The sequence below is a fragment of the Notolepis coatsorum genome (assembly GCF_963971535.1).
Source record: "Notolepis coatsorum genome assembly, chromosome: 1".
Taxonomy (NCBI): domain Eukaryota; kingdom Metazoa; phylum Chordata; class Actinopteri; order Aulopiformes; family Paralepididae; genus Notolepis; species Notolepis coatsorum.
Genome location: NC_140165.1, coordinates 198,615,848 through 198,641,394, shown reverse-complemented (window position 1 = coordinate 198,641,394; position 25,547 = coordinate 198,615,848). Strand labels below are relative to the sequence as shown.

The 25,547-nt window shown below is 43.2% G+C and overlaps 2 protein-coding genes across 4 annotated transcripts in view; both read right to left on the bottom strand.

The window, feature by feature from the left end:
• The window catches only part of inpp5ka (inositol polyphosphate-5-phosphatase Ka), a 48,697-nt gene extending 27,998 nt beyond the window's left edge, over window positions 1–20,699 (bottom strand). For 2 of the 3 annotated variants that reach the window (XM_084320350.1, XM_084320348.1), the window contains exons 1-10: window positions 20,604–20,699; window positions 20,068–20,154; window positions 14,034–14,138; window positions 9,720–9,828; window positions 7,504–7,620; window positions 7,128–7,303; window positions 6,718–6,829; window positions 6,441–6,550; window positions 4,778–4,804; window positions 2,801–3,035 (exon numbers count right to left, since the gene is read on the bottom strand). In XM_084320350.1, coding sequence (XP_084176476.1) covers window positions 2,801–3,035; window positions 4,778–4,804; window positions 6,441–6,550; window positions 6,718–6,829; window positions 7,128–7,303; window positions 7,504–7,620; window positions 9,720–9,828; window positions 14,034–14,138; window positions 20,068–20,144 — 1,068 coding nt within the window. In that variant the 5' untranslated portion in view covers window positions 20,145–20,154; window positions 20,604–20,699. The remainder of the gene's footprint in view (window positions 1–2,800; window positions 3,036–4,777; window positions 4,805–6,440; window positions 6,551–6,717; window positions 6,830–7,127; window positions 7,304–7,503; window positions 7,621–9,719; window positions 9,829–14,033; window positions 14,139–20,067; window positions 20,155–20,603) is intronic. The other variant, XM_084320349.1, reaches the window with a different exon arrangement.
• A 1,014-nt stretch (window positions 20,700–21,713) lies between these two features.
• pitpnaa (phosphatidylinositol transfer protein, alpha a) overlaps window positions 21,714–25,547 on the bottom strand; it is a 40,191-nt gene continuing 36,357 nt past the window's right edge. The window contains exon 12 of the mRNA XM_084308647.1: window positions 21,714–23,739. The gene's annotated coding sequence lies outside the window, so the exon portion shown is untranslated. The remainder of the gene's footprint in view (window positions 23,740–25,547) is intronic.

Genomic DNA, 25,547 nt, shown 5'->3' with positions numbered 1-25,547 from the left:
GAACCGTCCGACTACATTCTCACATTGACAGCGTCAATGTGAGAAACACAATCCCTCTCGCTCTGAATAATATGCATATTAGATCACTCTGTGATTAACCGCGACGGGCATAGTAAATAAGGATATAAACTATAAAGCATGTTAAAGACGCATTTATTGGACTCGTTGCGCGCAGAGTTTACAGCGCGCCTCCCGAGTCCCAAGAGGAGTTATCACACAGGCTGCAGAACGCAGGACTGAAGAGCTCACGTTTGCGCATGTAATGACTGAATCCGCGTTTTGATGACATCATCACAACAACACGCGTTAGGTTTAGGGATGGGTACCGAATTCGGTACTTTTGAGGTACCGAACCGAAACACGTCGGTACTACCGAGTATCGAATCAAGTGAGAAACCGAAAAATAAAAATATATTTTTTATTAATTTTTTTTTTTTACTTTTTTCTTTTCATGTCAACGTTCACACGCACAATATATGCTTACCTAGGATTTGACTTGATTCAACAACAAAGCAGTCGGAGCAATGACAAGCCGAAAACTGTCGAAATTGTAGTTATTTGAAGTTTGGATTTTTTCTTTTTACGACTGATGTAGGTAAATTAAATTTCTTGAGACTAAAGTACAGAAAAAAGGTACCGTTGGGTACCGGTATCGATTCACAGGTACCGGTATCGGTTCAAATGTGAAAGGTACCCATCCCTAGTTAGGTTACAGCTGGTGGTTTCTGTTTCGGTGATATATTTTCGGTGAAAAAACTCGGCCGAAAGCCGAAAGGACATTTTTGGCCATAAACTTTCGGTGGCCCAAAACTTTCGGTGGCCGAAATTTCGGTGCATCCCTACCCACAATGGTGGAATGAACTACCCACCCCAGTTAGGACAGCCGAAACACGTCCAATCTTTCGCCGTCGACTAGAGACGCACTTCTTCAACCATTATCTGAATTTAAAAAAATAAAAATAAAAAACGAACCGTACTGTCATGCACTTGTCCTAATAAACTAACCTACACTGTAGCACTCAACACTTTGATGAACATTGTTGCTCAGCTGATAAGAGTTGTGCCCTTCCTGATGGCTTGTCATACAGAACTTGTAAGTCGCTTTGGATAAAAGAGTCAGCTAAATGACTAAATGTAAATGTAAATAAAGGAATGGCGAGGATGGAAAGCATGTTAGATGCATTTGACCCCTTGTGGGGAAAAAAACAACAGGCACTTATTTCGGGTCTCAAAATAGGCGGACTCTGAAGCAATGCTGTCTAACGTCTACACACGCTGAGCTAATGTTGTTGTTGCGGCCCGGCGGATATGCTCAACAGGGGATTTTCTAAATAAGAGTATCGCAATATGAATTGATCTTTTTACGTTGCATCGATCCTATTTGATAATAGATCGATATATCGATCTGGATCGATGTATCGTTCTGGATCGATGTATCGTCCCACCCCTAATTATCGTGCGATAACAGTCCGGCATTAACGCAGCACGTTAACGCCGTTACCGGCCCAGCTCTATATATATTGTGACAGATCTACTCCCCCCTCCTTGGGATATGTAAGGGAGGGAAGATATATCCGTCACGTGGGTAGAGGATTAGGACTGATGTAGCACACCTGTACAACATTCACACACACACACTAGCTGATATAGTACACCTGCACATAATGTAGAGACACACCTCACGTGCACTCACAAGCATCTCACGCAGTACATTAACCAAGGGAGGGGCAGAGGTTAGGAGAGCGGAGTTTGGTGTTGGAGAAGAGCGAGTGTTATATATCGACCCCGGAACGTACCCTGACCATTCTACTGCTTTACCCATTGGATTTTTCGCCTAATCAATAAATATTTTGTATTTATTGATATTGTTCTGTGTGGACCTTCGTTTTTGTTTGTATTTGAACCGTGGCGAACCTGCATCCCATCAGGTTCGTCACAATATATATATATAGAAAAAATGAATAGATCTCAAACCCTGCGCTCTTTTCTTGATCCTCCAATCACAACTACTGCTTCCCTCAGACAAACAGGGAAGCAACAACAAAACAAAAAGGTTTATCTGAGGGAAGCAACAGTTGTGATTGGAGAATCAAGAAAAGAGGGCAGAGTTTGAGATCGGTCTAGACTAGAGTATGATCCGATTCCATTTTAAAAGCAGATGGTGAATGTGAATGTTAATTGATCTTAACTGTAGTGCATGAAGAAGTAAGTTTAAAAAATTCTCAATAGGGGGGGGGGGGGGGGCTAAGTGGCGCAGTGGGCAAGGCGCTCGCCACCAACGCAGGAGATGCTGGGTTCGAGCCCAGCTCTCTGCGTTGCTTCCGGCTTTGCTGGTCATTCATACTAATACAATTGGCAGTATTAGGGGGTGGGAAAGCCGGTGGGTGGGGATCGGACGTTGTGGACAGCGGCTCCTACAGGTCGGTTGGTGCGCCTGTACAGCGGAATCAGGAAGCAACGGGGGCAGCGTGAGCCTCCCATGCGTTACTCCTCGCCGCTGAGAGATCGCGCTGTACAGGTGAAAATATGCGACAGCTGCCTCCTCGTGTAACGGAGGGGACACGTGATGCAAGGCTTGGTCCACATTGCAGCCGACCAGTGGGAGGCATGGGCTAACAACGTTCGAGACAGGAGAGGGTAGAATTGGATAATACGAAATTGGGATGGGAGAAAAACAGAAAATGGGGAGAAAAAAGTAGATAAATTCTCAATAACCAGTATGGAATTTGAAGTATAGGAGTCAGTATTAGAATTGAAAATCATCCCAACATTCCCCATCCTTATAGGTCTAGATTCTCACCTCCAAGGTGAAGAGGCCTATGACGGGCTTGTGGTCACTGATGCCGTAGTCCATGTTGCTGCTGTATAGATCCTGTCTGATCTTGAGAGGGTACTCCTCTTCCTCTGCCCGCTGCATGGAAATCTTCTCAGCCAATCCAGGGTCCTCGTCTTCATCCTTCTCCTCGTGGGGTGGGGCTTTTGGTCTGACCCGCCACAAGATTCTGTCCGTCCAGGCTGGTTTACGCTTCTTCCCACTGGACAGACGAAGTGGAGATGATGGAGGGGTAGAGAGGTGGGAAGAGAGCTATGTGGTTACCAGGTGAAAACAAACACACATGGAAGGAGAGGGCTATTAAAAGGGACACGGACATATTGTATTAGTGTCTACTGTCTAGGGCCCAAAGTTGGCCTTTTACCATTATCCCAATTTAGTCATTATGCCAATTCCCCCCTGGTCGCTACCCTACCCTACTGACGGTCTGGGGAGGGTGTAGTAGACTACCACATGTATCCTCCGATACATTTAGTCTTGCCAGCCACTTTTTTTCACGCGACAGGAGGAGAGCATACTGCGCTCTGAGGTTAACGCCATCTCCCACAGATCCCCTCCCTACTGAGAAGGCCTCGACCGACCAGTAGGAGTCACTATTGCAACGACCAGGACTCCTACCCCACCGGCCAAATGTGTTCGTAGGGACGACTGACCAAGCCGGAGGAAAGGCTATCGGGAATGGTCTCAGGGGTGGTAGGATAGTACTTAGACCTCTACACTACACAGCCACACCCTGAAAGGACATTCTTTAATTTATTTAAATGTTTATTCAATTTGTAGGCAGTGGAAACGGTTAGGTTTATAAACAACCTTTTAGGTGGAAATGATGAATTGGAGCTTTGTATCTTGGCCAACAAGTGACAACCGTGACCACGGTCAGCATCCTACCAGGCGATGGGATCCAGACACTGAACCATTATATTTCCTCAACAGGCACTTGTCACATTGCGGGAAGAAACATTTTAAACTTATGTCCTTCAGCTCCCATAAACCAATCGCTACCGCCAAGTGCAAGGTAATGAGCTAGCTTGCCACCTGTGGGTTTCAACAAGGAATGCCGACGTGCTGTTTCTCAGTTAACTTAAGTGCCAATGTACAGACGTCATCCCCCGCATTGCCACAATTTGCTGGAAAAGTTACCACGGCTGCACATCCGTGTCACCCAACATGCCACGCCACATGGCACTGAACTGGATTATTTTGCGGTTTAAATGTACTGCTAATAAGGCTATTATACTCTCTCCGAGTATCGCCAGGACATCTCACAATACCCACTATCCCGTCGTATGTTTCTATGTCTTAATAGCCCAAGCAAAACCCTCCCATAGTTCTCGAGAACCGGTTTATCAGTGAGACATTATTTTTCCCGGTTTTACTATATGTTGAGTGAAAGAGGGCACACAAGAAGAAAATAAACGACAATTTCAGAGATGAAGATGGAGAGAATGGTGTAAAATAGATCAAACAAGATGAGACAAGCTGCATTGTGCTGGGAAAAAAACAAAAGGTTTTGTCCAACTCCCAACGACAAGAGTAGTGCTTCCTTTAATGTACTGCAGCTCATTAACTCAGTCAATCGGTACTGCATGGGAATGACCGATAGTTGGCTGTATAACAGCAAAAGTATCAGTTCTAGATCCACAGAACCGAAGGCCTGATGTTCCGTTGGTCCCGGCTGTATTCAGTAGAGGCGGAAAAAGCATTTCAACGATTGACAATCATGCCTTGCGAAGACTGTTAGTTATGGCCAGTGTGGTTAATTTGTAGTTGACCGCAGCTGAAGAGGGTTATGGCTGAAGTTAACCTTGCTCTAGTAAGACATCTGAACGTTGGTGGTTCAGGCACTAAGAACTAGCATGCTATGTTGGATGACAGCAGTTAGAGGAGTTGAAACATGGATAAGAGGTGACACGTTAAGGGAGTGGAGGTGTTTTGAAATCTTACTGAAAGGAAAACCATGTCCCGTAGAGCCTGCGGAGTTGAAAAATATAGAATTCAATAAAAGAGAAATACAGTTTGGACTTTTGCCCCTTTCCCACTGCAGGAACTTTCCCCCCGGAACTGGGGACCTTTTGAGGAACTCTGTGCGTGTCCACCACGGGGACCAGGGTCTAAGCAGAAGTTCCGGGACATTATTTTACCCCCCAAAACGTCCCTGCTCTGAGGGTAGGACTTTTTCAAAGTGCAGGAACTTTGGGGGTGGTGTTTACAGCACTGAACATTGAATTTCATTTCAACCAGCATTTTCAAAAATGTGTAGCACATTAAAAACATTTTTTAGTTACATCAATATCAATGTCAGAACAGTCCTACGTTTGTAGCTCAAGTATTTAACACTTTGGTCGCCAGGCTTATATTCTTAATATACCATCCTCCGCCAGCTCTATTTGTCTATGGGGATGTTTACCTTCTTTGCAGGGCTATAACTTTTTAAATTGTATTGCTAAATTGACATTACTATGGCCCATTCAACGTCAAGTATCTATTGTTCAGGGTGTAGCAACGTTATACTTTTTCATTCACATATTCATACTAAAATACGGTCTAAAGTATAAGTATGTTTTTATCGTTTTCTGCAGCTTTCTCCGGAACGTGATTTATAGCCCTAAATGCATTATATTGATGATCAAATACAGTTTGATAGGAATCTGCGAGAGATAAAAAAAATTCAAATGGACGTGCTTCTAGAAGTTACTACTGATCACCTGATGTTGACCGGATGGGGGGGGGGGGGGTCGTTTATAATTCCGTGGCCAACGTTAGATGATTCATCTAGTGTGGGTGATATGATCATTAGAGCAGTTAGTATCGAACACGGTAAAAAATAACGCTGAATCTTACCGTAGCTTCCTCATAGCGTTGGGCGATGAGCGTGGAACAGAAATATTCCTATTATGGGATGTAGAAATATGCGATCCATTTCCAGGTTGTATAATAGTATATACGTCCAAATCATGTTGTTTATCGAGTTATTGGTAACAGATTGCTATCCGTTGTGTCTAGCTCGAGTCCTGGGACTATTACCGAGTGATCGGACCGAATTGGAATGAGCACCAGCTTCCATTTCCTGTTTCCGCTCTGGGCGATCCGCCGATTGGCCACCAGATGGCGCTCTTGAACCGTTGGAGAGTTGAGAGGGGATCAACAGTAGATCTCAAGTCTCCGGGGGAGAAATATGATTTCGATCACAGATTTTTGAAATATTGATATCAAAGACGTGGTACGGCGTCTTTGGCAGAATGAGCATGGCGGGGAATGACGTGGTACAGCGTTTTTGGCGACCATAGTGTTAATGAGACATCTAACGTCCATTTCACAAACATCATCTGCTTTCAACCAGGAAATGCAAACATGAAATGCATATTATAAACTGATAAATCTAGTGATCTATGCACAAAAGCGAAACGTTTTTCAGGCAAATCGCTTAGTTACAACAGGATTGGATAATCGCAGATTAAATGTTTTCAGGTCAAGAAAATATCACCATTGCCTATTACTAGGCAACTTGTGTGTGTGTGTGTGTGTGTGTGTGTGTGTGTGTGTGTGTGTGTGTGTGTGTGTGTGTGTGTGTGTGTGTGTGTGTGTGTGTATACATGTAAACACTTACCTGCTGTCATAGCTATCAGAGTTCAAGTCAAACTTGTATGTAGGCTGGAAATCCAGCGACCCCTCCTTAAACTCCTGCAACATCGGCTCTTTCGTCTTCATCATTGTCAACTGAGAAAGACAAAGTCATGGCAGTCCTGTACATGTCACAATGTATCAAATGAGAGACTTTACTGTCTTATTATTAAGAGTTTCACTGACTCCAGTGTAAATAATTCAGCAGCCCAGCTGTATGTTTCGTTGACCAATCCATTATGGAAAGTACAAAATGGTCAAACCTGGTCTTTGCTCCAGAGCAGGTTGTAGGTTTGGTTGTTGATACATGAGCGCACAAAGTGCATGCCATGGTCCTGGATGCGGAAGTTCAAATCCCCAAACCAAAACACCAACCTGGAGCCAGACAATCAGAGAGAGAGAGAGCGAGACACACTTGCCGTTCACTGGTCCATCATTGTCACAAACAGACGTCCACCCAGGAGACATAAGGTGAAAATAACCTGACAGTCTGACACCACACCGGTGTTCCAGAGCACAACGCTGCCACTACATCTGGCCAGACAGCATTCTCTGTGAAAGCATCTGGTCTATGGAACACCCTACCTCCCCCAACAGCTGTGTTCCCTGGCCTCTCTCTTCCTGGTGAAATCAAACTACAACACATGCTTTCATTTTGGCTTGCTCTACTGACCTGTGGTCCAGGACCTGCAGAGCCTGTTTAGGGCCAAAGGTCTGAGAGTCCAGGATGCGCTCAAACTCGTCCACGCGCTCCGTTGCGTACTTCATGTGCGCTGCTAGGTGACAGTTGAGGAAACAGAGCATGTGGCCATAGAAGGATAGACGGACTGACACGCCTCCCTTATTACCCTGAGAGAGCGAGGGAAGGAAAGAGTGAGATTGAGAACTTTAGAAACGGTCTGTCAAACAGCGACCTCTAGGTGGGTCTCTTATTAGAGCCTGAGGTGTCGCAGCCCCTCCCCCAACCCAAACATCAGACCCCTCCCCCAACCCAAACGTCAGACCAAAAAAAATAAATAAAAAACCCATTATCTCATCTTATCTCTCACCCAGTATCCAAAGATGCCAGTGCGTGTGTATGTGGCCTGGATGTCTCTGATGAAGGGGACATGGTCCAGTTTGGAGATTAAGAGCAGCAGCAGACCCTGCATTCTGATGGACGATACCTACACACACACACACACACACACACACACACACACGTCTCCAGTATTTCAACACAGAGTATTTAATACTCTATTAGTAGTCTAATAGACCATTTCAACACTATTTAATCTAATAAATAATCAATTAAAAAAAGAAAAAAGGAAACTCAAGATACTTTACTAAGGCCCTTCCCACAGTGGATACTTGTCATAGATGGGTAAACCACACAGATATAGAATTAGGGCTGTACCGAATGTCTTTTTTTTTACATGAAGCTTCTATTGAAGTATTCGAACGAAGCTTCGAATGTCTGTCGTCATATTTTATGACGTAATCAAAAAAATATATAATTTTTTTTTAAATATGCTCAATTTGAATAAAGTGATTAAATTAGTCTTTTATTTTTTTATTAAAATCAACTTTCTTTAACTCATTCAGGGCCAGACCCGAGATAAGTCGGTTTAACTCCCAGACGCTTGAGCGCCAAACCCGAGAAAAGTCGGGTTTTCATCGTTATTTCTTTTATTCGATATTTCCATTCATTATCCATCCAGGGAGCCTGGTGGCGTGAATACTTTACCCAAGGCAGTCGTCCTTCCGCGTTCGGTTTGCGCGCCCTGATTGGCCTCTCAGCACCCAATCGCGTTAGCCTACACAGAGCTAGCAGAGTATCGGGAGAAATGTAGTATTACTGTGAAGAGAATCACGTCGCTGCAGATGCTCGCAGTTAGTTGACCGCGGAGATGGTAAAGTACTACGGATGTAAAACATTTGGAATAGTTTACAATAAAGCTGTGATTGTACAACTTCAAGGCTTGTTTCGATTGCCGTGCTGCTGCTAGGAAGGAGCAATAAGAGGAAAACAATGTCAACATAATTGTACTTACAGCTGTTGTGGTGTCCACAGTCTGATCTGTTTCAAATGAATTGACAATCAATGTCTTTACAGCTATACAGAGCTAGCAGAGTATCGGGAGAAATGTAATATTACTGTGAAGAGAATCACGTCGCTGCAGATGCTCGCAGTTAGTTGACCACGGAGATGGTAAAGTACTACGGATGTAAAACATTTGGAATTGTTTACAATAAAGCTGTGATTGTACAACTTCAAGGCTCCTTTCGATCGCCGTGCTGCTGCTAGGAAGGAGCAATAAGAGGAAAACAATGTCAACATAATTGTACTTACAGCTGTTGTGGTGTCCACAGTCTGATCCGTTTCAAATGAATTGACAATCAATGTCTTTACAGCTATACAGAGCTAGCAGAGTATCGGGAGAAATGTAATATTACTGTGAAGAGAATCACGTCGCTGCAGATGCTCGCAGTTAGTTGACCGCGGAGATGGTAAAGTACTACGGATGTAAAACATTTGGAATTGTTTACAATAAAGCTGTGATTGTACAACTTCAAGGCTCCTTTCGATCGCCGTGCTGCTGCTAGGAAGGAGCAATAAGAGGAAAACAATGTCAACATAATTGTACTTACAGCTGAGTATATTGAGCGAGTAGTTAGGCGATAGTAGGGCTAACGCGATTCGGCGCTAAGAGGCCAATCAGGGCACGCAAACCGAACGCGGAAGGACAACTGCCTTGGGTAAAGTATTCACGCAGCCTGGTGTTATCATAGGGAATGAGTCTGAGTTCCAAAGTGCAATACCCTCTGGCGCTGAGTGAGTTAATGAATATAACTCGTCAGTTTCGTCAACATAAATAATCCAATAAGGGCACGTTGGTACGAAAGTGATGGTGATGTCTTGATGGAGTGCCGAGCGCCAAGTGGATGCAGATAGGCTTGTTTTATTAAAAATGTGTTAGTGTAGCCTAATCTTTATCTGCAACTGTGAAGAAAACCCCCATTGGTTTAAACAGAATGAATAGACAATTTTTTTTAAATGATTATTAAAATTTTAAATTCAAATGTTGATTTAGAATTCGAATGTCAACGTTATGGACGAAGCTTCGAACTATTCGGTACAGCCCTATATAGAATAATGAATAGATAGATCATTCATTATTATCATCTATGTAAACCACAGGTGTAACCATAGATACAGAATAATGAATAGATCAGTGTGTGTGTCTGTGTGAGAAGCAAGGTGACAGGGGGAGATGCTGTATACCTTGAGGTATCCCCGTGGTGCTAATACAGACATGAACATCCGACTCCATGGATCGTCAAACGTCAAGTCAGATACGAACCTCACTGGACCAGAGTACACCTCCTGGAGACTGACACAACACACAACACACAGGTTATTTGTAGTAGCGGCAGGCTGGGATGGGTCAGACACACATAGTTGGCAGTGGAAAAGATGTGCGGTTAAAGGAGAAGTAGAGAATCCTGGCCGCCTGGCGCTATTTCTTACTTAACAGTGATGTTGTCCGTCGTACAGTTCTGTCTCAACACAAGCCGTGCTGTTCTTCATACTGGATACTGCTGCATACTACCACACATCTAATGCAAAGTCTAGTGTGTGTGGCCATGCTGTTCTTCATACTGGATACTGCATACTACCACAAATCTAATGCAAAGTCTAGTGTGTGTGGCCGTGCTGTTCTTCATACTGGATACTGCTGCATACTACCACACATCTAATGCAAAGTCTAGTGTGTGTGGCCATGCTGTTATTCATACTGGATACTGCAAACTACCACAAATCTAATGCAAAGTCTAGTGTGTGTGGCCATGCTGTTCTTCATACTGGATACTGCATACTACCACAAATCTAATGCAAAGTCTAGTGTGTGTGGCCAATTGGCCATGCTGTTCTTCATACTGGATACTGCATACTACCACAAATCTAATGCAAAGTCTAGTGTGTGTGGCCATGCTGTTCTTCATACTGGATACTGCTGCATACTACCACACATCTAATGCAAAGTCTAGTGTGTGTGGCCATGCTGTTCTTCATACTGGATACTGCTGCATGCATACTACCACACATCTAATGCAAAGTCTAGTGTGTGTGGCCATGCTGTTCTTCATACTGAATACTGCTGCATACTACCACAAATCTAATGCAAAGTCTAGTGTGTGTGGCCATGCTGTTCTTCATACTGGATACTGCATACTACCACACATCTAATGCAAAGTCTAGTGTGTGTGGCCATGCTGTTCTTCATACTGGATACTGCATACTACCACAAATCTAATGCAAAGTCTAGTGTGTGTGGCCATGCTGTTCTTCATACTGGATACTGCATACTACCACAAATCTAATGCAAAGTCTAGTGTGTGTGGCCATGCTGTTCTTCATACTGGATACTGCTGCATACTACCACACATCTAATGCAAAGTCTAGTGTGTGTGGCCATGCTGTTCTTCATACTGGATACTGCTGCATACTACCACACATCTAATGCAAAGTCTAGTGTGTGTGGCCATGCTGTTCTTCATACTGGATACTGCTGCATACTACCACCAGGGGCGTATCTAGACCCAGCACTTCAGTAGGGCACAGAAGGGCACCAACAACTACGAAAATTTGGCCAGTTTTGGCCGGTTTGTGGGCGAAAATGGGTGGATTTTGTAACTATTTTTTTTTAACTTTATTTCGGTTTTAGGGTTAGGTTAGGGTTATGTTATTTAATTATTTTGGGGAGCCAGCCCCCCAAACTCCTGAAATGCATAGAAATCTATGAAATAAATAAAACAATCTGACATTTATATTAAAAAGAGCTAGCCACCCAAACCCCTAAAATACATAGAAATCTATGCATTTTGGAACAGTTACTATATATATAGTCAATAAAGCATTTAGTCATACTTAAAGTTTAAAGTGCTTTACTTGCATTGAACATTGCATTGAACATTGAACATTGAGGAGACATCATTAGAAAGCACAATGTATGTTTCCATAGTTACGCAGATGACACACAATTGTACATCTCCGCTGAACCAAATGATCACACAGCTATAAACTCCATTTCCGCCTGTCTCTTAGCAATAAACAAATGGATGACGAACAACTTCCTAAAATTAAATGAGGGCAAAACTGAAATCCTACTAGTCGGTCCTATAACAAAAAGAGAAATGTTACAGAGCAATATGGGGCAACTTACTCCTTGGATCAAACCCGAAGTTACAAGTAAGTAACCTACACTGGCTTCTGGTAACATTTAGAATTGATTTCAAGGTCCTCCTCCTTATATACAAAGTATAAACATTGTGATCATCTACTACTGGTCTATTGAAGGTTCCAAGCCACAGTCTAAAGAAAATCAGGGATGCAGCCTTTGCCAACTATGCACCAAAGTTATGGAACACACTACCTATGGACATTAGGGAAGCTAGATCTCTTAATATTTTCAGAAATAAGCTAAAAACGTACCTCTTCACCATAGCCTTCTAATACACCCCGCTGTTGATTGTACTGTAGCACTATTTTACTCTGGCCATTCTATTGCATAATTTTACTATCTATTCTACTATTCTATTATTGCACTGTATTATTGGTGTGCAAACCAGTCAACTTACAAAAAAGAGCCTGTTGGAGGATTTCAACAAGATAAATGCAGTGCAAAATATTTCACTATAATATTTCAAAGCGAAGTAAAAAATATTATAATAATTATTTGATCATGTTAAATGATCATTTGATCATGTTAAAAAAGGGAAAATAAAAAACATTTGTTAAAAAAAAAAAAAAAAAAAAAAAAAATTTTTTTTCATCACTGGGGCACAGATGATCATCACTAGGGCACGTGCCCTAGTGATAGTGGTCTAAATACGCCACTGAGTCTACCACACATCTAATGCAAAGTCTAGTGTGTGTGGCCATGCTGTTCTTCATACTGGATACTGCTGCATACTACCACACATCTAATGCAAAGTCTAGTGTGTGTGGCCATGCTGTTCTTCATACTGGATACTGCTGCATACTACCACACATCTAATGCAAAGTCTAGTGTGTGTGGCCATGCTGTTCTTCATACTGGATACTGCTGCATACTACCACAAATCTAATGCAAAGTCTAGTGTGTGTGGCCATGCTGTTCTTCATACTGGATACTGCTGCATACTACCACAAATCTAATGCAAAGTCTAGTGTGTGGCCATGCTGTTCTTCATACTGGATACTGCATACTACCACACATCTAATGCAAAGTCTAGTGTGTGTGGCCATGCTGTTCTTCATACTGGATACTGCAAACTACCCAGTGGTGCAGTGGTGATTTCATAGGTGGTTGCACTGTGTTCTAATGACCTGCGCGAGTTTCACATGTGCATAAATGTTCCCTCGCGAATAAAGACTATGCCTAATTGCCTATAGGAATGGAATGTAACACATTTCATTCACCGGTTGTGTGTTGAATGGTCCAACTGTAGTATTTGAACACACCCGACGACCTGAGCTATTATTATGCAAAGTAGCCAGGTGGGTACTTGGCACAGAGTCGAGTGTAATGCATTCTTGTGTGCACATTTGTGCATGTTCCTGCTCAAAGAAGTGGTGGAACGGCGTGCAACCACCACTGCATACTACCACAAAGCTAATGCAAAGTCTAGTGTGTGTGGCCATGCTCCAGTCTGTACAACGCCTGAAATCTACTTTGGGTGTACTGTGGAGATCATTCTGAACTGAACCTTTAATGGGTTTCTGTGTGGGGGAAAAAAAAATTGGCCGTCTCTCTGATATTGTATTGTGTCACCACAAATAATCTGTGACTGGAAAACATGTTTTTTTTTGTATAAAACCTGATCTCATACTCAGACGCTCTTACGGACAAGAGTCTGACGGCTCGTCATCTACAAGATGTACAGAGGAGGCCTTTAAATTGTATGCCATTCTAAAAAGGATTTGAGTCTGCTCGCATAGTTCTGCAAAAAGCAACAGTTGTGATTGGAGGATCAAGAAAAGAGGGCAGGGTTTGTGAGAGTACATTTCCAGCGATAATTTCTGGGTTTCTTTTTTTTTTATCTACTTTTTCTCCCCATTTTTTTCCCCCCTCCCTTCCCCAATTTCGTATCGTCCAATTCTACCCTCCCCTGTCTCGAACGTTGTTAGACCATGCCTCCCACTGGTCGGCTGCAATGTGGACGAAGCCTTGCATCACGTGTCCCCTCCGGTACTCGAGGAGGCAGCCGTCGCATCTTTTCACCTGAACAGCGCGATCTCTCAGCGTCGGGGGTCTGCGTGGGAGGGACACGCCGCCCTCGTTGCTTCCTGATTCTACTGCGCAGGCGCACCAACCGACGTGTAGGAGTCGCTGTCCACAACGTCCGATCCCCACCCACCAGCTTCCCACCCCCTAATACTGCCAATTGTATTAGTATGAACGACCAGCCAAGCTGGTAGCAACGCCAAGAGCTGGGCTTGAACGGTGGCGAGCGCCTTGCGCACTGCGCCACCGACACCTAGTCGCCCAACTTTTGGGTTTCTCAAGATTATATGAAATTGAACCAATTGGTACACGTTTCCTCAACTGCCTACCCAATAACGTAGAGGTCCGGGGTCTTGTGAGAGTTGAGATGGAGAAGGGAAGTGATGTCATCGGGAGGATCTGCCGTGGCTACGTTCCATGTGACCATGTGCAGTCTGTAGACAGGAGAGCAGGGCGGGAGACTCACACATTGTTTTTCCAAATACAACAACAATATGACCCTTTTTTTTTTCTTCAGAAATCACACTAAAACATCTCCCTCTGGTCTTCACCTGCAAAGATTTTCATAAAGTTTTATCAATTACAGCTGTGGTTTATTTGAATGCTGAATGAGTTATTTGTTAGTTAATTTGTTTTAACCATTTTGGTTTGTTGTTGCTTTTGACTAATTGTTTTACATTTTTATGTATTTAAATTTTTTACATGTTCAACATAAATATTTAATTCAATCAAAATTCTGTAATTTTGTGGGAAATGATAAGCACATTTCTTGCATAAAAAACTATTCACAAATATGTTTAGTCTTTGAAGGGTTATGTTCAGAATTTTGGACCACTACCCCGTTTCCTGCTTACTAATGATGTTGTTCATCAGTAGACTCCTTTCTCAGCGCAACCCCATGCTGTTGTCTTCACACTTATACCCGCAGCTCTGGCTAATAGTCAACAAATGAAAGGAAGATCACATTGGAAGGCGCTCCAGTCTGTGCAAGTAGTCCTCAGGGCTTGTACAGACTGTGGCATGGTCCCATTGGCTTTAACTAGTCAGAGCTGTGGGTATCCAGTATGACACAACAGCATGGACTGTGTTGAGAAAGGACTGCCAATCAACAACTGAATTGGTAAGTACTAGGAAGTAGGAAATAGGGCTAGGGGTACAAAATTCTTAGACATTAACAAGCTAAATTATGTTACAAGTCGGGGTAAAGTGAAAATAAACGTATGTTCTACATGTGCCACACCACAGCAAAATGTTATTAAACCACCCAGCCAAATTTGAATAATTAAAAACATTAATAACTATTATTGTGGGGGCACAGTCAGATCACACTTTATTGATTGAGTGTTAGGGGAGAGGTTATGCCAAGGATGGCTCCAGTCCAGTGCGTCATCAAAACATGATTTCAGGCCCCAAATCGGGAACACAGCTGTTGTAATACTGTTTAACGGTCTAACTCCACAATTCACTACTACATAGTTCAGTCTTTTAGCAACTATTTACTATTTTCTAACATGTATAATGTGTTTAGAAACAAATCTCTGAATTTGCTTTACCTGGACTTTAAAGAAGTCCTTCTGCATGGTTGAGTTCATATGCGGATGGATATTGTGTGAAACAAAATTTGACAGGTTTGCCGATTTAAATCAACTAAACAATTACCGGTAGTTGAAAAAGAAAAATACTATTGACTATTAGTAAACCAAGAAATGTCTTTTGTCAAAGACTTCATAGATCATATTTCAGTCAGATGTCATACGATATCAATGTTATCATTGATGTATTTTCAGATCAAGAACAAGTGATGAGGTTAAAGGAAATAACCTAATTCTAATAATACAAGTATACAGTCCACATCATTTGAATAGACAAACTTGTTGCACTTGTGAGGCAAACACCCATAATCCTTTGAGCCTCAACCTTAACAACAAAGGTGCGTGACCAGGGCATAAGATGATCACAGCGGCGAAGATTAAGATCCAGAACAACTGCACAGTGCATTCAGTGTTACTACCACAGGCTGATCAGCCTGCTGTAGTGAATGCATGAAGACCACCAGGCAGTCACACATTCACACCAACTCAACCTGCACTGTGTTTAGTTACCATCATGAAGACCAGTCACACCAACTCAACCTGCACTGTGTTTAGTTACCATCATGAAGACCAGTCACACCAACTCAACCTGCACTGTGTTTAGTTACCATCATGAACACCAGTCACACCAACTCAACCTGCACTGCGTTTAGTTACCATCATGAAGACCAGTCACACCAACTCAACCTGCACTGTGTTTAGTTACCATCATGAAGACCAGTCACACCAACTCAACCTGCACTGTGTTTAGTTACCATCATGAAGACCAGTCACACCAACTCAACCTGCACTGTGTTTAGTTACCATCATGAAGACCAGTCACACCAACTCAACCTGCACTGTGTTTAGTTACCATCATGAAGACCAGTCACACCAACTCAACCTGCACTGTGTTTAGTTACCATCATGAAGACCAGTCACACCAACTCAACCTGCACTGTGTTTAGTTACCATCATGAAGACCAGTCACACCAACTCAACCTGCACTGTGTTTAGTTACCATCATGAACACCAGTCACACCAACTCAACCTGCACTGTGTTTAGTTACCATCATGAACACCAGTCACACCAACTCAACCTGCACTGTGTTTAGTTACCATCATGAACACCAGTCACACCAACTCAACCTGCACTGTGTTTAGTTACCATCATGAACACCAGTCACACCAACTCAACCTGCACTGTGTTTAGTTACCATCATGAACACCAGTCACACCAACTCAACCTGCACTGCGTTTAGTTACCATCATGAAGACCAGTCACACCAACTCAACCTGCACTGTGTTTAGTTACCATCATGAAGACCAGTCACACCAACTCAACCTGCACTGTGTTTAGTTACCATCATGAAGACCAGTCACACCAACTCAACCTGCACTGTGTTTAGTTACCATCATGAAGACCAGTCACACCAACTCAACCTGCACTGTGTTTAGTTACCATCATGAACACCAGTCACACCAACTCAACCTGCACTGTGTTTAGTTACCATCATGAACACCAGTCACACCAACTCAACCTGCACTGTGTTTAGTTACCATCATGAAGACCAGTCACACCAACTCAACCTGCACTGTGTTTAGTTACCATCATGAAGACCAGTCACACCAACTCAACCTGCACTGTGTTTAGTTACCATCATGAAGACCAGTCACACCAACTCAACCTGCACTGTGTTTAGTTACCATCATGAAGACCAGTCACACCAACTCAACCTGCACTGTGTTTAGTTACCATCATGAAGACCAGTCACACCAACTCAACCTGCACTGTGTTTAGTTACCATAATGAAGACCAGTCACACCAACTCAACCTGCACTGTGTTTAGTTACCATCATGAAGACCAGTCACACCAACTCAACCTGCACTGTGTTTAGTTACCATCATGAAGACCAGTCACACCAACTCAACCTGCACTGCGTTTAGTTACCATCATGAAGACCAGTCACACCAACTCAACCTGCACTGTGTTTAGTTACCATCATGAAGACCAGTCACACCAACTCAACCTGCACTGTGTTTAGTTACCATCATGAACACCAGTCACACCAACTCAACCTGCACTGTGTTTAGTTACCATCATGAACACCAGTCACACCAACTCAACCTGCACTGTGTTTAGTTACCATCATGAACACCAGTCACACCAACTCAACCTGCACTGTGTTTAGTTACCATCATGAACACCAGTCACACCAACTCAACCTGCACTGTGTTTAGTTACCATCATGAAGACCAGTCACACCAACTCAACCTGCACTGTGTTTAGTTACCATCATGAACACCAGTCACACCAACTCAACCTGCACTGCGTTTAGTTACCATCATGAACACCAGTCACACCAACTCAACCTGCACTGTGTTTAGTTACCATCATGAAGACCAGTCACACCAACTCAACCTGCACTGTGTTTAGTACCACGAGGTGATCAGCCTGATGTAGTCAATAGTGGATACAGTGACGCCGAAGTCGACATCGATATTTAACAATTTTTGACTGCAATAAACATTTTTGGAATGAGGTGAACAGATTGAAAACGTTATCTTATTAGATAAAACAGATGATGACATTTCTATTGCAGATAGTAACAACATTTCCCGTTGGGGACATAATTCATAGTTAGCCAAATAATAATGAAGTTGTGGTCAGTGTGTGTTAAAGAGGCACTATGCAATTTGTTGTACATTGTTTCATGTATAGTTGGCCAGTTTGTGATGCACACTAAAGAATCTGATACGTTTTCATGTAAATTCTGTGACCAAATACACAATTCCTGCTTTTTGCCTTTTTATGGGAAGGTCTTCTTCTTCAGTTACACAAATATCGTGATTTATCCTAAATAAACTGTCTTGCAATGTATCAATTAACGCAGATATTGTGTATCGTGATATTATCAAGGACTAAATATCAGTATCGTATTGTGAGTTTCTCGTATCTCCCCACTCAACCCCTCCATTAACATCCTATTTTCCCTGCTCAATTAAATAATAATAATAATAAATTGGATTAAGAGAAGCGCCTTTCTCTGACTCAAGGACACTTTACAAAGAGAGAGAAGCTATATAAAAGAAAGGGTAAAGATATGAATATATATCTATAGTAACAACAGGAGAAATAAATAAAATAAAAAAGGAAGCAGGGTGCTGGCCAATTGGACGAAACGGTAACAAAAAACAAAAGCGACATGGATCAGTAGCTTATAAGAAAAGAGTCAGGGGGGAAGGGGGTGGGCTACTTGGGAGCAGGGCCATGTTGCGCGAAGGCAAGTGTGAACAGCTGGGTTTTTTCTGGTTTTGAAGGGGTTGAAGGTGTCAGAGCCTCGGATGGTAGGGGAGAGGGAGTTCCACAGCCTGGGGGCAGCTACAGAAAAGCTTGGTCTCCCAGTGTGGAACGCCTGGTGCGGGAGATGGTGAGGAGGTCGAGTTGGAGGAACTGAGGCCTCTTATGACACTGAGGGGTAAAGTTGCAAAGTCCTACAGTAGCAGCAACATGTGGTGGAGTTTCAATGAACAAGAATTGGGGGTATTTTCAGTTAAGTTGAGCTTATATCTATGGTCTATTATCGGACAAGTTACATACTCAAGCAAATGTGAGAATTTGCGGAAGACACAAGAGAGACATAAAGAGAGCAATCATTTGAAAAAGGAAAGAGGAAACTAGAAGAACTGTGGAATATCACCCTGGCAGACCGGCCTCCCTCTCCAGCTCAACATCCAGAGAGCAGAAAAGAAGCTATGCTACGATGCATCTTATGTCCACCTGAAGCCGTCCTTCTTGGGCTGGTTGGCCTTCCTGCTACAGATGAGGAAGGCACTGTCCAGCGTCTTGGCCACCTGGTCGTGCAGCTTGTCTTTGGGGTCCAGGTCATCCACACAGGTCATCAGCTGGTTGAGGCGATGCCGCAACAGGAGCTTGCTGACCGTCGACTGGGTGGCGTCACTGGTCAGGCTGTCTGAACGAACGCGTCCCATGGCACCGAACAACCGCCGGATCTCCTCCATTATGGCTCAAGGTGGATGGTTGCAGGGTAAACAGTGGTCACGAGATGTGTGTAGCGAGTGGCTTACGGAGGATCTGGATCTGAAGATGGTTCTTCTATTTGATGGTTCTTGAAGCTTGGAGAACAGGAACACCTGAAGTTTTCACTCAAACATCTGGCTCTTCGGCAATGTGTATTCCTTTCTTTTCTCAAACACTGGCATCACCAGGCACCACAATCACACATTCCAAAACTACTACATCAGAATCCTTCCGCTTCGATGGAGAGAAAGAACAGAACAACTGTCTAGGAGAAGGCTGCACGTTTTGGTGCCTTCCAGAGAGTCCAACTACTAAATGAGATGGCCAAAGTCTTTGGTCAGGGATTTGGAGGCCTTCGAGTGACAGGGTGATTAGTGGACTGGTTAATCTCTCTGAGAGAAAAAAAATTTAATACTGCCATGTACGAAAACTATGCAAAATCCCACTGAAGAATGCAATCCAAAAGCCCCCTCACCCCACCCACCCAGCCAATCTTTCTTTCACAAACTCAGTGCCAGGTGGTCATTTGCACTTTCCTCTGTGGAGCAACATTGTTGCCTATTTTTGCTCTAAACTGCATAGTTGTTGGGCAACCTGACATAATGCTGCCAGATTTAGGCTGACTGACAGGTATTGTGCTAAGTGCTAACTAACTAAGTATTGTGTAATGGTGGATTCAATGCACTAATATAATGTTGTTTTGCGCTTGAGCAAATACTTCACAATCTAGCATATAATACAGTTCTGACCTGAAGTTGTCCTCGATTCCCTTTTGCGCACCGATGTACGACTTCTGGACCTCCTCTTGTTCCTCCTTCTCCTCCATTATCTCCCTCCTGGAATGTCATGGTGTAGTGATAAATAACAGTACAAAAACAGGTGGAGTAACGTAGAATGCAAAATAAAAGAAGGCTGGGATAATGCAAGAGATGCACATTCAGTTAGCTGCCTAATCACCTCAGTCACCACTGGCTAACGTTAACTTGCATGTGCAAACAATGTAAAACTAACGTTACTGCGTGGCTATAGCTAAACATTTAAACAACAGCCAACATTTGTTTTGGTTTGTATACACACTGCACATTGCATACACGACAATGGGATAAATAACGTTAAATGAGCTTTGATCGTGCAATGCTTCCAGCTGCCATTCGCTAGCTAACGCAACACGGTAGTGTAGTAAGCATTGAGCAATAATAAACGGCACTATCCGCTGAGGTTAACTTAAGCAGTCAAATGTGTCACAAATAGCCTCAAAGTGTAGTTGTTCTGGGTCGCATAGTACCTGATAATGCTTCGCTATTAGCAATTCCCGTGGACGCAGATGTTATTTTCTAGTTTTGCTCAGCGTCCAAATAATAAATGTCACTTCCTGAACAACTGTCGAATATAAACAGGCCAACAGCGCCCTCTAAGGGAGAAAAAGCACTGGGATTTTCCAATAGGGTCCAGCTGCATCTATACTTTCCGTAGCCGCATTTCTGCAGACCCCTCTCTGGTTGGTTGAGCCCATTTCTGCAGACCCCTCTCTGATTGGTTGAGCGAAGCCCCTCTCTGATTGGTTGAGCAAGCCCCCTCTCTGATTGGTTAGGCGAAGCCCCTCTAAGGTGAGCGAGGTGAGCGTAAGGTTATCGAGGTTATCGTGCCACGCCAAGAAGATAAAAAGAAAAAGATGCCGCAAATGTAATGTTATGTTATGTTCGAATCCATGTATATAGTGAATTGAATGTATAATACATTAATATGGCAGCAAAAGCGTCAGCAATGATGAGCGTTTTCCCATTTTCAATTCATGATAACAGGTCTACAAGATACACACCACAACAAACCCATGTACATGTCGAAATACTTCCCAAAGGTCAGTGAATTCCACGACCACAACACCAGAGGGAGTTCCACAAATCATGTTCAACCCAGATTCGGCTCAAACAAGGGACTAAGTACACGTTTCGCAACTATGTGGAACGCCCTACCCACAGCCGTAAAATAATGTGAATCCCATTCCCTACCCACCTTCAAAACGGCTCTCAAAGAGCACCTACGGGTGACTGCAATTCGAAACTGGTCCCGGTAAATGTCCAAACCCCCCAGCCCACCCACCCAACCCCCTCCAATGTACAGTGTCTTCCCCCTCGAATGTATATATTTTTTTTTACGATCTTTCTCATAAACAGTACTGTATATTTGTATATCATAAATGTCAGGATGAAACACTGTATATCTGTATGTCATAAATATCCTGATGAATTGAAAATGGGGGACCCTGATGTAAACAAGACGAAAGTCTTTTTCTGGTCTGCATACCCTTAACAATTGTTTGTATTGAGCCGTACTGTATTGTACCCATTCTGCAATCTGTTAATAAAGTTTTCAATCAACACACAATACAAGAGGCAAAGTATAAAATATATTCTTTTTAATATCATACTCAATCTTTTAGAGAATAGGATACAATGCAGTTGCTCATTCCAGTAAAACACAGTATACACTTACAGTAATTCAAGATAGGATTCACATATTACAATAATTAAACAAGCTCAAATTAAATAAAGTAGACCTATCTAGTGAACAATTACAGATCATTTATTTGATGTGTTCCTGACCTTACTCTGAAATCTGTTTTCAGATTACTCCTGCATAACGGGATTAACTAAATACCAGGTATCACTACGTCATGCACCGTATCCAGTGGGCGGTGATGGTGAGGTGATGATGAGGTTCAATCAATGAGGTTAACGTTAGGGTTAAGGTGGGCGGGGGGGTGTTATACATGAGATACCATGTTTTTAGGGAGTTCCCCTGCATAACCCCATATTCTTTAACAGTGAAACCAAAGCCATCACTAAAGTAGGAGTGGATATCTCCGAGGCTGAGCTGGCAAATGGTCGACAGGGCCAGGATTATAGATCATAATCTGAGAGTATAAACTATCATCCCGGTCTTTTCAATGCAAGCCAAGAAGAAACAACGAAAAAGACAAAAGGTTCATCTTCAGATGATCAAAATGCATCACTTGATTGACATAAAGATTGACCTAACCGTGACTGGAAGTCAAAAGCTGCCCTTCTACTGCTAAGCTATAGCTCCATTTATCATGTTGTCTCGCACTCGGTCATGGATTAGAGAATAGACCTACCGGGCTCAGGGAGCTCTAAGCCATGAAGTCCATGTTATTAACTTTACATGTCTCGCCATAAAGTCAAAGGGCTTATTCATTTGTGTCAATAACAGAGCTAGAGATATTATAATTGACCTATAATGACCAAAGTACTGTATGTCTAATAAATTGTCTTGAAAAAGACCCAAGAACACTTTAGAAAAGTCCATAGCGTGATTTGATAGCAATAACTTTGACATACAGTATGGAGAATTTGTTGTTGGACAATGGAGAATAGTTGTTGTTTTCCCTAAGGATTGGATGGTGAGCAGTTTTTCTGAAAATGGCCCCTTTTATTGTTAATGTAGCCCGTAGGCCATACATCATCCGACTGTCTAGGTCTCTAGTTTCATGACACTGTGATAATCCTAGAGGTCACAATAGGTACTTTTATATAGTGAGGTCAAGTAAAAAAAAAAGAATAAAAAGAATAAATATAAAAAAAAATGAATTTTATCACCACATTCAAAGGCCTTGTGAATGTTGACAATAAATACATCTTCTACTATGGAGAGTCACATCAACACACATGAATATGATTGGAATCATTGGATTCAGAAGAGTCTCATCTTAATAGCCACACCCAATTTGTACTAGTGTGGGACTAGCCTAACAAGGGACTAGCCTAACATGGGACTAGCCTAACATGGGACTAGCCTAACATGCGACTAGCCTAACGTGGTAATGGCTGTGAATGTAAGACTATTGTGGTTCCATTGAAACCATTTTTCATTCCAAAACCAACATTGGAGCGATATTCATGATGTTTGCAGAGAAAAGGCAGTCGAATGTATCGTCACTATACTGACCTTTTTAGGAAAACAGAATTTAAATGACCTACAAATCTACTTCCCTCCAGTAAGTAAACATGTGATGAATCAATGACAATTGGAAAAGAGTGAATCAAAGAGGGGGGGGTATCCAAAAGCACATAACAATTCATTTAAAAGACATGAGAGTGACATCTCTAATTAGGAATGGAAGGGGCATCAAAGCCAAGCCATCATAAAACCCAACCCATTCACCCTGTTCCCCAACTCTTGATTTGATTAGACAAAATTGGAGCTGCCTGCTGTCAGCTGCATGTACAGAACTGCATTATGTGCTTAGAGTATAGGTTCTCTCATTAAGAGCAAATGTTCCAACTTGAAAATGGCATGCTCTTGATGAGGTCTATCCAGTGGTTACAGATCCGATTGGATGTCCAAGGAATAGGGTGTGTGGCAGTTGTTCACGGGCAAGGCCTCCTGTGTCAGAGCCAGATCTGAAGAGGTAAAGGAGGAAACATTGTGACTGATTAATCACACTTACATCGCCATACAGTGAGCAACCTCACCCCAGAGTGAGTAACATCACCCCATAGTAACAACCTCACCCCAGAGTGAGTAACATCACCCCATAGTAACAACCTCACCCCAGAGTAGCAACATCGCCCCATAGTAACAACCTCACCCCAGAGTAGCAACCTCACCCCATAGTAACAACCTCACCCCAGAGTAGCAACATCGCCCCATAGTAACAACCTCACCCCAGAGTAACAACCTCACCCCAGAGTAGCAACATCACCCCATAGTAACAACCTCACCCCAGAGTAGCAACATCACCCCAGAGTAACAACCTCACCCCAGAGTGAGTAACATCACCCCATAGTAACAACCTCACCCCAGAGTAGCAACATCGCCCCATAGTAACAACCTCACCCCAGAGTAACAACCTCACCCCAGAGTAGCAACATCGCCCCATAGTAACAACCTCACCCCAGAGTAACAACCTCACCCCAGAGTAGCAACCTCACCCCATAGTAACCTCACCCCAGAGTAGCAACCTCACCCCATAGTAACAACCTCACCCCAGAGTGAGTAACATCACCCCAGAGTGAGCAACATCACCCCAGAGTAGCAACATCACCCCAGAGTGAGCAACATCACCCCATAGTAACAACCTCACCCCATAGTAGCAACATCACCCCATAGTAACAACCTCACCCCAGAGTGAGTAACATCACCCCAGAGTGAGCAACATCACCCCAGAGTAGCAACATCACCCCAGAGTGAGCAACATCACCCCATAGTAACCTCACCCCATAGTAACAACCTCACCCCAGAGTAGCAACCTCACCCCATAGTAACAACCTCACCCCAGAGTAGCAACCTCACCCCATAGTAACAACATCACCCCATAGTAACATCACCCCAGAGTGAGCAACATCACCCCAGAGTAGCAACATCACCCCAGAGTGAGCAACATCACCCCATAGTAACCTCACCCCATAGTAACAACCTCACCCCAGAGTGACAACCTCACCCCAGAGTGACTAACATCACCCCATAGTAACAACCTCACCCCATAGTAACAACCTCACCCCAGAGTAGCAACCTCACCCCAGAGTAGCAACATCACCCCAGAGTAGCAACATCACCCCAGAGTAGCAACCTCACCCCATAGTAGCAACATCACCCCATAGTAACAACCTCACCCCAGAGTGAGTAACATCACCCCAGAGTAGCAACATCACCCCAGAGTAGCAACATCACCCCAGAGTAGCAACATCGCCCCATAGTAACAACCTCACCCCAGAGTGAGTAACATCACCCCAGAGTAGCAACATCACCCCAGAGTGAGTAACATCACCCCAGAGTGAGTAACATCACCCCAGAGTAGCAACATCACCCCAGAGTGAGTAACATCACCCCAGAGTAGCAACATCACCCCAGAGTGAGTAACATCGCCCCAGAGTGAGTAACATCACCCCATAGTAACAACCTCACCCCAGAGTGAGTAGCAACATCACAGCACAGTGATGAGGAGTTTGTAATGTCTGACATAAAAACAATGGCTTGACCAGAGCAAAACATCCAAAAGACAGAAAAGCAACTCATGCATGATAGATCCAGACACAGGATAAACATCTGACCTGCTTTTTATCAACAACAAAAAAAAACAGTAAAAAACTAAACAGTGTAAAATAATTTTCCAGTGATGCAGAGATAGCCCCATTTCTCATGACCTAGTAAGTAACTTACGCCATTAATACTTATGCTGTTTAATAAATATAGCTTTTACAACCTCAAA